The sequence below is a fragment of the Heterodontus francisci genome, chromosome 11 (genome assembly GCF_036365525.1).
Source record: "Heterodontus francisci isolate sHetFra1 chromosome 11, sHetFra1.hap1, whole genome shotgun sequence".
Lineage (NCBI taxonomy): Eukaryota > Metazoa > Chordata > Chondrichthyes > Heterodontiformes > Heterodontidae > Heterodontus > Heterodontus francisci.
The window spans coordinates 37,863,389-37,878,512 of NC_090381.1; the positions used below are offsets into that span (position 1 = coordinate 37,863,389).

Consider the following 15,124-nt stretch of genomic DNA (forward strand, 5'->3'; position numbering starts at 1 on the left):
TTGACAGGGATTGATAATTGCAGCAATAAGGAAAGATTGGATAGACCAGGGTTGTTTTCCTTACAACAGAGGAGGCTGAGGGGTGACTTAATTGAGGTGCACAAAATTATGAGGGGCCTGGATACAGTACTCAGGAAGGACCTGTTTCCCCTAGCGGAGAGGGCACAGATTTAAGGTGATTGGTAGCAGGATTAGAGGGGACATCAGGAAAAACCTTGTCACCCAGAGTTTGGTGGGTTCTGGAATTCGCTCTCTGCATCACTGGTGGAGGCAGAAACCCTCAAGTCATTTAAAAGGTACCTGGACCTGCACCTGAAGTGCTGTAACCTGCAAGGCTACGGACCAGGTGCTGGAAGGTGGGATTAGATTCGGGGCTAGTTTTTTCAGTCGGTGCAGACACGATGGTCTGAAAGACCTCTTTCTGTGCCATAACTTTTCTATGGTTCTAACCAGCTACTCACCTGTAAGTAGTTAATGTTACCTTTAAATCGTGCTGAAGCAGTCCTTTCTGCTGCTGAATGCATCCTTAGCTTTGCAATGTTAAGAGACACTGAGTTGAATTTTATAAGCCCACCGCCGAAAAATGGCAGCAGGCGAAAACAATGGTGGGTGCCCATGCGGGCCGCAAGCCAAGGAGCCAACGCAATTCCAAGCGTGGCAACTCATTTAAATAGCCAGGGCGGGCCAGCCCCGATCATGTGGAGGGGGCAGGCCGTCCATCCCCGGCAATGATATCAGCTGCCTGTGTGCAGGCACTGACGCCATTTTTCAAGGGCTGTTAGCCCTACCGGTAAATTTAAATACTTAAAGAAACATTGAATGAAAGAAAATCAATACATTTCTTTTGCCCCTCTCCCAACCCCCAATATCAATTAAATTAATTATTTGCCCTTTCCCCTCCAAAAACCCTTACCTTCACAATCTGACCACCCCCCCACAAACTGTACAAACTTTCAACTATAACCCTTTCCATCCCCTACACCTGTGACCTTCATTTGACACCACCCCCCCCCCCCCCCCCCCCACCGCACTGATAAACGTACCTCCTCCCCCTTCCCCACCACTGTTGTGCCTCATTTCCCCGGACTGGGATCCGAAGGCGCGGCATTGCCTGCCGCCAGGATGAAGATCCTGGCGGCACTTCAGGAGGTGACGGGACAGTCATTAATGCAGGTAAATAAATTTAGTTGAATATTTAAATTACAGCCCCATTGCCGAGTGGCAGGTGGGGGCCGCCACAAGGCCTTACCGCCGCCGGCAATATCAGGCCCTGTTGGCATCAAGGTCTGTGGCAGGCCTCATCTGGAGCAATCTTCATGCACCACCACCACCCCTCCCCCGCCCTGCCACAGATCCCGTCGTCGACTCTATAAAATCTAGCCCACTATTAGCTGGAGTGTTAAGTTCCAAGATGGCAGCACAGGCATCAAATCAGTGTTACACTCTGATTGATTGACATCATTTTCTGACTGCGTTGCTTTCTTCAAGTGGGCATTCACTGCATGCACTAACGCCCACACCAATATGGTGTTCAGCATAATTCGCCTCACAAGTGTGCACGTGCACCGCAAACACCATTTTGTAGCTCTATGGGCACTCATAGCGCCCAAGAAATAGGCGCTAACGAGCCCAATTTCTTTCCCTAAGGCTGTGTAATGGGAGGTGTTTAAATGGTGGATTAAACTACTCAAACTGCAAACTCATGTTTAAATCATTTGAACCATTTCATTACCCGACAGCCCTGAAATCACTCACTGAATGTCAATACTTTTCATGTGGTGTATAACGAACGGTGAAAGCCTTGTAAAACCTTTCTCCCAGTCATGTGATTTGTAACTTTCTGTTGATTACTGGGGAAAAACATTAATTGCATTGCTTACATTAAAATGGCCATTAAACAGCACAAAGGGAACAGATTTTATTCAGTGTCATGATATCTCATTAAACAAACCTATCGCATTAATGGCAGAAAGAACTTAAAGTACCAATTTAATTTCAGTGTGTTGGCAGAGATCGAGTGTATTCAGATAGTCTTGTTAGGTTGTGTATTTCCACTGATCATTTGTCAAAAGGCAATAAGGCACTATGGTACGGTCTGCAGCAGGAAGGATCTAGCAAGCTGGACACTTTCTGAATGCAGCGCATCAAGGTGGAATGCAAGTAGGGTCGGTAACGCTCCATGATTGTCCTGCAGACTCCAGAAATTGAAGATTAATCTCCTGGACAGTGCTGTGAGCAAGCAGAGAGAAAAATCGTAGGGGCTTTAAAAAAGTGATGAATTCTCCAATTTCTTTGAACACTTCAGTTATAAAATATTGGCTATAGGGAGAAAAGCTGTTTTAGTGGGCCAGATAGTCAGAGACAGGTGATCATGTGATGCAATGTAAAGGAATATGTCCAACAAGAGTAACCCGAAAACTGAGCGCCCACTTCACTGAAGTTTACCCTCTCGGGTGACTTTAAAAGATCCCATGGAACTATTTTGAAGAAGAGCAGGGGAATGGCTAATATAAATCCCTCAATCAACATCACTGAAACAGATTATCTGGTCTTTATGATATTGCCATTTGTGCAAATTAGCTGCCATGTAGTTACAACAGTGACTACACTTCAAAAGCATGTATTTGGCTGCAAAGCACTATGGATGTTTTGAGGTTGCGAAAGGTGCTATATAAATGAAATTCTTTTATTTTCTCAGATTGATTGACAAGTTCGTGATACGGAGTCATTAAATTGGCAAAGTGTGAATAATTAGAAGAAATTTCTTTACCTAAAGAGTTCTTGGGGAATGCAGCATTTTGGCCTAGGGAATATTTGAGGCATAAACCATTATATTTTGAAGGGAAAATATTTATAGCATAGTGAGATACAGGAACATGAGGAAAGAACTGAGGAATTAGTTTTGGATTATCTCAGCAAAGAGCCAGCACAGCCATAGTGGGGAGACTGATTTTCTTGTTAAGACATAAAAACATAAGAAATAGGAGCAGGAGTAGGCCATTTGGCTCCTTGTGCCTGCTCCACCATTCATTAAGATCAAGGCTGATCTTCTACCATAGCTTCATCCTTCCTGTACAATCCCCATATCCCTGGTAGAAGCTCAACGCCAACTCACAGACACTTCTTCCTACCTCCCTCTGGACCATGACGCCACCACCAAACATCAAGCCACCGTCCAAAGGACTGTCACTGACCTCATCTCCTCTGCAGATCTTCCCCCTACAGCTTCCAACCTCATAGTCCCGCAACCCCGGACAGCCCGCTTCTACCTCCTTCCCAAAATCCACAAACGGGACTGTCCCAGCAGACCCATTGTGTCAGCCTGCTCCTGCCCCACTGAACTTATTTCTTCCTATCTTGACTCTATCTTTTATCCGCTGGTCCAGTCTCTTCCCACCTACATCCGTGACTCTTCTGACGCCCTACGTCATTTTGACAATTTCCAGTTTCCTGGTCCCAACCGCCTCCTCTTCACTATGGATGTCCAATCGCTCTACACCTCCATCCCCCACCAGGATGGTTTGAGGGCTCTCCGCTTCTTCCTGGAACAGAGGCCCAACCAGTCCCCATCCACCACCACCCTCCTCCGCCTGGCTGAACTTGTTCTCACATTGAACAACTTCTCCTTCAACTCCACGCACTTCCTTCAAGTAAAAGGTGTCGCTACCCGCATGGGTCCTAGTTATGCCTGTCTTTTTGTGGGATATATCGAGCATTCTTTGTTCCAGTCCTACTCAGGCCCCCTCCCCCAACTCTTTTTCCGGTACATTGATGACTGTATCGGTGCCGTTTCCTGCTCCCGCTCCGAACTGGAAAACTTTTATCAATTTTGCTTCCAATTTCCACCCTTCTCTCACCTTTACATGGTCCATCTCTGACACTTCTCTTCCCTTCCTCGACTTCTCTGTCTCCATCTCTGGGGATAGGTTGTCTACTAATATCCATTATAAGCCCACCGACTTCCACAGCTACCTCGACTACACTTCTTCACACCCTACCTCCTGTAAGGACTCCATTCCATTCTCCCAGTTTCTCCATCTTCGACGCATCTGCTCTGATGATGCTACCTTCCATGACGGTGTTTCTGGTATGACCTCCTTTTTCCTCAACCGAGGATTCCCCCCACTGTTGTTGACAGGGCCCTCAACCGTGTCCGGTCCATTTCCCGTACCTCTGCCCTCAACCCTACCCTCCCTCCCAGAACCGTGACAGGGTTCCCCTTGTCCTCACTTTCCACCCCATCAGCCTCCATATCCAAAGGATCATCCTCCGCCATTTCCTCCACCTCCAGCGTGATGCCACTACCAGTCGCATCTTCCCCTCCCTTCCCCTGTCAGCATTCCGAAGGGATCGTTCCCTCCGTGACACCCTGGTCCACTCCTCCATTACCCCCACCACCTCATCCCCGTCCCATGGCACCCGCCCCTGCAATCGCTGGAGGTGTAATACCTGCCCATTTACCTCCTCTCTCCTCACTATCCCAGGCCCCAAACACTCCTTTCAGGTGAAGCAGCAATTTACTTGTACTTCTTTCAATGTAGTATACTGTATTCTCTGTTCACAATGTGGTCTCCTCTACATTGGGGAGACCAAGCGCAGACTGGGTGACCGCTTTGCGGAACATCTCCGCTCAGTCCGCAAGCAGGACCCTGAGCTTCCGGTTGCTTGCCATTTCAACACTCCCCCCTGCTCTTGTGCTCACATCTCTGTCCTGGGATTGCTGCAGTGTTCCAGTGAAAATCAACGCAAGCTCGAGGAACAGCATCTCATTTACCGATTAGGCACACTACAGCCTGCCGGACTGAACATTGAGTTCAATAATTTCAGAGCATGACAGCCCCCCATTTTACTTTCATTTGTAGTTGTTTTTTCTTCTTTTTTTCTTTTTAACATTTTTTACAACCTTTTTTTGCATTTATTTCAGTTCAGCTTAGTTTGTTCAGTTTGCTTAACCACTGTTTTTTTTCATGTTTGCACTTGCTGCTGTTCAATACTCAGTCCGTTAACACCTTTTCTGTACTAATGCTTTGTCTTTCAAAACACCATTAACATATTGTTTGCCTTTGCTCCATGACCTTTTGGTCAGCTATGTGGCCTTGTCCAATCTACACATTCTCCTTTGTTATCTCTTGCCCCACCCCCACCTCACTTGCTTATAACCTGTGACATTTTTAATATTTGTCAGTTCCGAAGAAGGGTCACTGACCCAAAATGTTAACTCTGCTTCTCTTTCCACAGATGCTGCCAGACCTGTTGAGCGGTTCCAGCATTTCTTGCTTTTATTTACCCCATATCCCTTGATTCCCTTAGTTTCCAAAATGTAATGATCTCTGATTTGAATATACTCAACGACTGAGTATCCACAGCTCTCGATGGCAGAGAATAGCAAAGATCCATTTGAGTGAAGAAGTCTCTCCTCATCTTAGTCCTAAATTGCCAACCCTTTATTCTAAGGCCCCTACTTCTAGACTTCCCAGACAGGGAAAACATCCTCCCAGCATCTACCTTCTCAAGCCCCATAAGAATTTTATATCTTTCAATGAGATCATCTCACATTCTTCTCAACTCTAGGGAATACAGGCCTAGTCTATTCACTCTCTCCTTTTAGGACAATCCCCTCATCCCCAGAATCAATCCAGTAAACAGATCACAGTCCAGACCATTGTGCTCCCTCTAAGGCAAGTATATCCTTCCTTAGGTAAGGAGACCAAAACTGGACACAGTAATGTGGTCTCCCCAAGGCCTATACAATTGCAGTAAGACTTCTTTACTCTTATACTCCAATGTCTTTGTAATAAAGACTCACATACCACTTGCTTTTCTAATTACTTGTTGTATTTGCATGTTATCTTTCTGTGATTCATATTCAAGGTCTTTCAGGTCCCTCTGAATACCAACATTTTCCAGTCTCCCACCTTTTTAAAAAAAAGTTCTACTTTTCTATTTTTCCTACTATTCCTTCTATTTCTCTCACCGACCTTCCTGCCCAGCATGTCAGCTGGGGCTGATCTTGCCAATCTCCTCCCTGTCCAACTCACCCTTCCCAGTACAAAAGCAAAACACTGAAAATGCTGGAAATCTGAAATAAAAAGAGAAAATGCTACATATACTCCTGCTGAATGGTCATCAACTTGAAATGTTAATTGTTTCTTTCTCCCCAGATGCTGCCTGACTTGTTGAACATTTCCAGCATTTTCTGTTTTTATTTCACCCTTCCCAGTGCTGACTTTGTGAACCTTGCCAGTGGATCAACTCTTATCGCCTCCTCTGCATCTCCCTCCAGAATGTGTTCACTCAGGGACAAAGCCCTTGCAATCCATGAGCTTACTGTGGATGATTGCATCAACATCATGAATGGAAACCTGGCTGAGGCGCGATAACACCTCCCCCTAAAAGAAGCCTCCCTGCCTGGTTATACCTTCCACCACTTGCCCCACCAAACCACCATGGTGACAGTGTGGCTTTATCACTAAATCATACCTTGGATTGCTCCCTTACTCCTCTGGTACTTTCTCCTCCTTGAGCATCTCTCCAAGTTCATCCCCCTTACCTATTATTTAAAATCCTTGTTCTCTACCGCCCACCCAAGTACCAAGCCAATTTTCTCACTCAGCTATCTTCACTGCTTTCCTCCCTCAGCCTCTGCACCGAGCGACTTCTCATTCGGTGATTTCAAGCTCCAGCTCAATTCATCATGTTCTCTGTCCTCTGAGTTCAATGCCCTCCTAGTCTCCCCCTAATCTTACCCTCTATGTAAACTCCCCAACCCAGATGCTTGCCATCACACGTGGCCTCACGTACTCCCATCGTATCATTCACAGATCATTTCCTTGTATTGCTCTCCACATAGATCCTGCTTCCCCCTCCAAACACTACTTCCTTCTGTATCTGACCCTGGAAAAACAAACTCTCCCAATTCACTTACAACTGCACCCTCAAAATCCCAAATGTTTAGCCTTTGGTCCTCTGGTCACCATGACATTTCTGCAGCTAGTGATCTGCTTAACCACACCCTCACCTCCACCTTTGATGTCCTCATCTACATCTTGGCCATTCCCCCTCATACCGCCCTGGTCTCCATTCCCTTGTCCAAGGGACATAGACTTGAATGGGTATTGCAGACATCTGGTTTAGCCATTCACCATCAGATCTGGCTGGACCATATAAAGCACTATTGGGTCTTGCTGTCATTTGCGAAAATGCACATTATTCCATGAGCATGTTGGAGTGCAAAGTCAACCCCCAGCTTCTTTTCTCTACTGCAAGCCATCTTCTGAAACCCCCTCTTACCTGTATCCTCCACCCTCACCTCCAATGACAAGTGTGAGGAGCTCATGGATTTCTTTGCCACCAAGATGAAGACTATCCAATTAGCTGCCTCGGTCATTTCCCTCCCTTCCCCTAGCTCACCAGGCCAAACCTCCTCTAAGGCTCCCCACTGTCCTAACCATGAACTTGCATCTTCCTTTAGTTTCTCTCCTATCATCCCTCTTATTGACAAGATCCACCTGCTGCTCCCTCGACCTTATTCCCACTGAACTGACCACCCAACTTTCCTTCCTGGCTCCCATGTTAGCTGATATTGTTAACGATTCTCTCTTCAGGTGCTGTCCCTCTCTGCTTCAAGTCTTCTGTCATCACCCTTCTCTTCAAAAAAACAACCCTTGTCCCCTCCATTCTTGCTACCTACTGCTCCATTTCCAAACCCCCTTTCCTCTCCAAAGTCCTTGAAAGTGTTGTCGCCTCCCAAATTCTTACCCATCTTTCCCAGAACTCCATGTTTGAATCCTTCCAATCCCTCCCCTTCCACATTAGCGAAACAGCTCTTATCAAAGTCACAAATGACATCCTATGAGACTGTGACAAAGTTCAACTATTCCTCTTCGTCCTTCTCGACCTGTCTGCAGTCTTTGACACAGATGATCACACCATCCTCCTCCAACGCCTCTGCACCGTCATCCATCTGGATAGGACTGCACTCGCCTGGTTCCATTCTAATTGTAGACAGAGAATCACTTGCAATTGCTTCTCTTCCCGCTCCTGCACCGTAACTCTGGGGTCCCCTATGGATCGATCCTTGGCCCCTCCTATTTCTCATCTACATGCTGCCCCATGGCGACACCATCCGAAAACACAATGGCAGTTTCCACGTGTATGCTGACAATACAAATCTTTACCTCACCACCACCCCTCTTAACTCCTCCATTGTCTCTAAATTGTCAGACTGCTTGTCTGACATCCATTACTGGATGAGCAGAAATTTCCTCCAATTAAATATTGGGAAGACTGAAGCCATCGTCTTCAATGCTTGCCATAAACTCCACTTCTAAGCCAGTGACTCCATCCCTCTCCCTGGCAACTGTCTGAGTCTGATGCAAACTGCTCACAACTTAGGTATCATATTTGACCCCGAGATGAGATTTTAACCACATATTTGCATCGTCATTGAGACCGTCTATTTTTACCTCTGTAACATTGCCCATCCATCCCTGTCTCAGCTCTTCTGCTGCTGAAACCTTCATCCATGTCATTGTTACTTCCAGACTTGACTATTCTAATGCATTCATGGACGGCCTCCCATATTCTACCCTCCAAGCTTGAGGCCACCCAAAACTCTGCTGTCCATGTCCTAACCTGGACCAACCTGTTCACCCATATCACCCCTGTGCTTGCTGATCTACACTGGCTCCCAGTTAAGCAATGCCTCGATTTTAAAATTCTCATCCTTGTTTTCAAATCCCTTCATGGTCTGGGCCCTCCCTATCTCTGTAATCTCCTCCAGCCCTGCAACTCTCCAAGATATCTATGCTCCTCTAATTCAAGCCTCTTGAGATCTGATGTTAATCACTCCACCGTTGATGGCCATGCATTTAGCTGCCTAGGCCCTAAGTCTGGAATTCCTTCCCTAATCCTCTCTGCTTCTCTACCATGCTTTCCTCCTTTTGGTCATCTGCCCCAATATCTCTTTATGTGGCTTGATGTCATATTTTGTTTTATAATGCCTCTGTGAAGTGCCTGGGAACATTTTATTATATTAAAGGTGCTACATTAATACAAGTTATTGAATTGTTCCACATTGTATTCCATCTGCCACATTCTTGGCCATTCACTTAACCTGTCTTATCCCTTTGCAGCCATTTTGAGTCCTCCTCCTAGTTTACTTTCCCAACTGGCGTTATATTGTTAGAAAGCTTTGCCATATACACTTGGTCCCCTCATCTAAGTCATTGATATAGATTGTAAACAATTAAGGCCTAAGTACTGATCCTTGCGGTTCTCCACTAATTACAGCCTGCCAACCTGAAAATGACTTGTTTATTTCTACTCTCTGTTTACTGTCTATTAACAAATCCTTATTCCATGCTAATATATTACCCTAGTATCACGAGCCCTAATTTTGTTGAATAACCTCTTGTGTGGCACCTTACCAAGTGCTTTTAGAAAGTCCAACTACTTTACATCCACTAGTTCCCCCTTATCTACCCTGCTAGTTACAAATTCAAAGAACTCTTATCAGATTTGTTAAACACCTTTTCATGAATGCATGTTGAATCTGCCCAGTCATATTATGATTTTCTAAGTGTCCTGTTACCATGCTCCTAATTATAGATTTTAGCATGTTCCTTACGAGTGATGTCAGGCTAACTGGCCTATAGTTCCCTTTTTTGCTTTTCTCTCTCCTTTCTTGAATAGCAGGATTTCATTTACTACCTTCCAACCTGCCAAATCCATTCCAATGGCGCAGTGGTTAGTACCGCAGCCTCACAGCTCCAGCGACCCGGGTTCAATTCTGGGTACTGCCTGAGCGGAGTTTGCAAGTTCTCCCTGTGACCGCGTGGGTTTCCACCGGGTGCTCCGGTTTCCTCCCACAGCCAAAGACTTGCAGGTTGATAGGTAAATTGGCCATTATAAATTGCCCCTAGTATAGGCAGGTGGTAGGGGAATTGAGGAAAGGTGGGGATGTGGTAGGAATATGGGATTAATGTAGGATTAGTATAAATGGGTGGTTGATGGTTGGCACAGATTCGGTGGGCCGAAGGGCCTGTTTCAGTGCTGTATCTCTAAATAAAATATAAAATAAAATTGAGGGAATTCTGGAAGATCCAGACCAATGTATCTACTATCTCTGAAGCCACCTTTTTTTTAAACACGAGGATGTAGGCCATCAATAGCCGGCAATTGGTTGGTTTTTAGTCCCATTAATTTCTCCAGCACTATTTCTTTCCTAATTCTAATTTTAAGTTCCTCATTCTCACAATACTCGTGTTGCCCACTATTTCTGGAATGTTTTATATACCTTCTATCGTGAAGACAGATAAAATGTATTTGTTTAATTTCCCTGCCATTTCCTTATTCCCCATTATAATTTCTCTTGTCCCTGCCTGTAAGGGACCCATGTTTACTTTTGCTAATCTCGTTCTTTTTTACATAACTATATAAGTTTTTACCATCTGTTTTTATATCTCTTACTAGTTTACTCATAACCTATTTTCTTTCTCTTTATCTATTTCTTGGTCATTCTTTGCTGAATTCTAAGATCCTCCCAATCCTCAGGCTTATTGCACTTCTTGGCAATATTATAAGCCTCTTCCTTTAATCTGATACTATTTTTAACTTCTCTTGTTACACATGGTTGGATCACTTTTCTCGAGGGTTATTTCTTCCTTCATGGAATGTATATATATTTTAATTATGACTTATTCCTTTAAGTGTTTGCCATTGCTTATATACCATTATATCTTTTAATCTAGTTTCCCAATCTACTTTATCCAATTCACCCATCATAGCTTCCTTTGTTTAGATTTAAGAATTAGTTACATACTGAACATAATCATTCTCAAACTCAATATAAAATTATATATTATGATCACTCTTCCCCAGAGGCTACTTTACTACAAGGTTACTAATTAACCCTGTCCCATTACACAATACTAGAGTTAAAATAGCCAGGTCCCTGGTTGGTTCCCTGACATACTGATCTAGAAACCTATCTCAAATGCAATCTATGAATTTGTCCTCCACACTATTACTGAAAATTTGATTTGTCGAGTCTATATAAAAATTAAAGACCCTATGATTACTGTATCACCCTTGTTACATGCTCTACTAATTTCCTGATTTATACTCTGACATTACAACTACTATTAAGGCACCTATAAATTACTCCCACCAGTATTTTCTTCCCCTTTTTGTTTCTTAGCTTCATCCAAACCGATTCTATATCTTGATGTTCCAAGTACAGATCCTTCTTTCTACTCTCTTTATCATCTTTTATTATAAAGGCTACCCTCCTCCTTTTCCATTTTGCCCAGCTCTTCTAAAAGGCAACTATCCTGACATATTTAGTTCCTAAGCTTGGGCACTTTTGCAACCACGTCTCCGTAAAGGCTCTTAGATGAAACACATTCATTTCAATCTCTGCTATTATCTATTCATCTATTTCGTTGTGAATGCTGTGCACATTCAGATATATATTTTTTATTTTCCCTATTCTTCCCGACAGCCTTGTCATTTTTTCCCTACTGCTTTTGAATGTACCCATTCCTGAATTTTCCCACTCACCCCTGCCCTCTCACTAATTGTTATGCCATCAATGATGAAAACAGGCTGCTGTTGCGACTTGAGTTCAGCTCGTTGCTGCAGTACCACCCAGAGCCCAGCAGGGGGTATCGTACTGAGCCAGAGCCGTCCTTTCAATGGACAGCTGTCCATTTGAGTTGCCTGAGATTTGAAGCCTGTAAACTTGTGTTTTTGTTTTAAGTTACAATTTATAATAAATTGATGGATTAGGTGAAAGATCTAGCCGGAATTGACGTCGTGCTTCTTTTAATAAAAAAGTAATAGTTTGCATTTATTCTGGGCTAAGTCAGGCCACCCCTCAGGTCCTCGCGTGGTTGCTGTGGAGATCCAAGATGGCAGCGCTCTGGCTGGCCGGCTCTGGTGGGTAAAAAGCGCAAAGAGCAGCGGCTCCGGCCCGGCCGCTCGCTGATTAGGAAAGGAATGGCGGTTATTATCCGTTGTTGGGTTGTGCCGGAGAGGTGTTTGCGGACAGGTTGCGCTGTCAGTCAGTTCCGCTGTCATTTTCTGATCTGTGTTAATCGTCGGTTGTTGACCGTTAATGGAGCGGTGGTGACTCTCGGTGGTGCCGAGTTTGCCCCATGTTTAGATGCACATTTTTATAGAGATTGAACTTGGGTGGAATTAACTTGGCCGAAATGATTGGCAAGGCAGGCGCCCAATCAGGGAAGGTGTGGTGGTTGATCGGTGGTGTATTGACGAATCGGATTGAAGAGAGGGCGGGGCTTGCGCCGGGGAATTTCCAGGCTCGGTCGCGCGGCGGTGGCGACACGCTGAGGATTGTGATTGGAGGAGAGAGTGATAAAAAGCTGAGCGCTCGAGTTAGGAATTGCAGCCAGGGCTCGCGCCTGGAGCAGCAGAAATAGCGTGCAATTGTAGCGCCGGCGCTCAAAGCCAGTGTGTAACTACAGAGCTGGTACTCAGTAGTACCATGCAATTGTGCTCTGGTGCCCAAAGACAGCGTACAATTGTAGTGCCGGTGACCGAAACGCCATGCAATTTTCGCATTGGTCCCAAAACACATTGGACCAGAAGTCAAAACGACAGATTAATGGCGCCTTCCGTTATTCCTGCATAAATGTTATAGCAACTTCAAACGAGGGACAGATACGTGGCTAAATGCAAACATACAAAAAGTGCTCTCCAAGTTTAGTTTTAGAGATACAGCACTGGAACATGCCCTTCGGCCCACCGAGTCTGTGGGCGGCGCAGTGGTTAGCACCGCAGCCTCACAGCTCCAGGGACCCGGGTTCGATTCCAGGTACTGCCTGTGTGGAGTTTGCAAGTTCTCCCTGTGTCTGCGTGGGTTTTCTCCGGGTGCTCCGGTTTCCTCCCACAAGCCCAAAGACTTGCAGGTTGATAGGTAAATTGGCCATTATAAATTGTCACTAGTGTAGGTAGGTAGGTGGTAGGGAAATATAGGGACAGGTGGGGATGTTTGGTAGGAATATGGGATTAGTGTAGGATTAGTATAAATGGGTGGTTGATGTTCGGCACAGACTCGGTGGGCCGAAGGGCCTGTTTCAGTGCTGTATCTCTAATCTAATCTAATCTAATCTGTGCCGACCATCAACTACCCACTTACACTAACTCTACACTAATTCCATATTCCTACCACATCCCCACCTGTCCCTATATTTCCCTACCACCTACCTATACTCTGGGCAATTTATAATGGCCAATTAACCTATCAACCTGCAAGTCTTTGGCATGTGGGAGGAAACCCACGCAGACACAGGGAGAACTTGCAAACTCCACACAGGACGTACCCAGAATTGAACTCGGGTCGCTGGAGCTGTAAGGCTGCGGTGCTAACCACTGCAGTTAGTTTCACGAAAACAGCATCTTGCTGTCTGTCTCACCGTTGAAATGCTTTGCATGACAAGACGTTGCTGTATTTGCACAGTAGATATGAGCTAAACCCGCCACAGAATCTTAGGTCTGGTCTTGTTATTGCAAATGCAGAGCCTTTTAGACGTGGTGTTAATTACTGCCAATCAATCTCTGGCACTGAAAATGAGACAAGTGTGAAAGTTATTTTCTTTTTGTCAGGAATTCATCTCAATCTCATTTCTGCTTTGGATTTAACTGTTGGGCAGATTTTACTTCTACTGTTTCTCCTCTCTGAATCCAAACTTTCTTACACTTCCTTAATGTCAAATCAGGTACAGAAAGAGAAATAAAGTCCACCCACTCTAATTTACACTGCCTTTTTAGTATTTGCACTGTTAATTTCCCAATCCGTCAGTCTGGTTGAGCAACACAGTTGGTTGCCTGCTCACCAGATGCCCTGTTACACTAACTGCAGCATTATCAACTTATATTTTCAGCAAATTGCAATGAAAAACATTTGAAAACTTAAATATCTAAGGGCAAGTCTAACAGCTTGGCTGCTGCAAGGCATTACCTTGAGGTCCAGGTATGGGACCACTTGCTCATATTTGTTGTCTCTGAAACGTAATCACGATGCAATCAGCTGGCTGTACCACCATTCTGTGGGGTATGATGCATGTCCATGCTGTGACCATGAAGATTGTGGCAGTGTACTGGCATGTTTTATGGAGAATTGTGCTGTTTACTAAACTAATTATGAAGAGTTTCTGAAACATGTTTTCTATCTTGTGCAATTTCAAACTCACTCTGCTCAGTTGTCTAATTAACATTGAGTGATTCTTCCCTTTTGGGAAGGGAAAGAAAGGTGAGCTGTTTGGAACCAAGGCAACGCTTTGCCTTGAGGGTCATCCCAGCTGGATAGGCAGCAGGAAGCTCTTTCTGGTAGGTTGTGTGGCATCAGTGGGTTAATCATCAAGCAGTACTCCATAACACATGGTCTTCCTCTGCTTTGGCTCTGCCAACTTATACCCAAGCTCTCTGGATTTGAGCTAACTGGGACGTACCCCTTAGGGAATAGAGAATACACTCTTAAATTGGGAAAACAAAAATTATACATGCTCCCGTGAAACGTAGTCAAACATGGATTGGGTTTCTGTGCAGGTCAGACACACAGCCAACCAAAAATTTATTAACCATTTAGCTTTTATAAGCATGAGCAGCAAAAGTGATTCTAAGCAATTTAACCTCCATGTGAACAAGTACTTTGGAGAAACGAGTCAGGCAATCAGCTGACCCCCAAAAATGTACATCCCTCTCTGCCTTTTTGAATTTGCTACAAATATAGATGCACTGTCAAATACCCTGCGACTTTGGGACATTGGTTGGCACAGTGAGACCATAATACCTTTCACTCCTGGGATCAAAATCAGGGTTGACTAAAAGTTACACTGCTCTTTGTTAGTTGAGCTAAGAGATATCAGTTGCGAGAACATAAGGAACTTTAATTAGCATCTGCCTGGTGCTGTATTTGACATGGGGATGCTTGACACCGACACTGAATGGCGGAAGTAAAAAGGTGTTCATTCACTATTCTGCTCACACTAAAAATGCCCCAAATACATAAACAAATGAAATTGTTGTGCTACAATGCATAACTGAATTTGCTGTTGGAAAAACAAATTGCAAAGTAGTTACTCTCTTCTCTTTGCCCTCC

The 15,124-nt window shown here is 44.6% G+C and overlaps 1 protein-coding gene across 2 annotated transcripts in view; it reads left to right on the forward strand.

The window, feature by feature from the left end:
- Positions 1 to 11,881: 11,881 nt before the first annotated feature.
- The window catches only part of uggt1 (UDP-glucose glycoprotein glucosyltransferase 1), a 141,983-nt gene continuing 138,740 nt past the window's right edge, over positions 11,882 to 15,124 (forward strand). For both annotated transcript variants that reach the window (XM_068042002.1, XM_068042003.1), the window contains exon 1: positions 11,882 to 11,940. In XM_068042002.1, the coding sequence (XP_067898103.1) occupies positions 11,913 to 11,940 (28 nt within the window). In that variant the 5' untranslated portion in view covers positions 11,882 to 11,912. The remainder of the gene's footprint in view (positions 11,941 to 15,124) is intronic.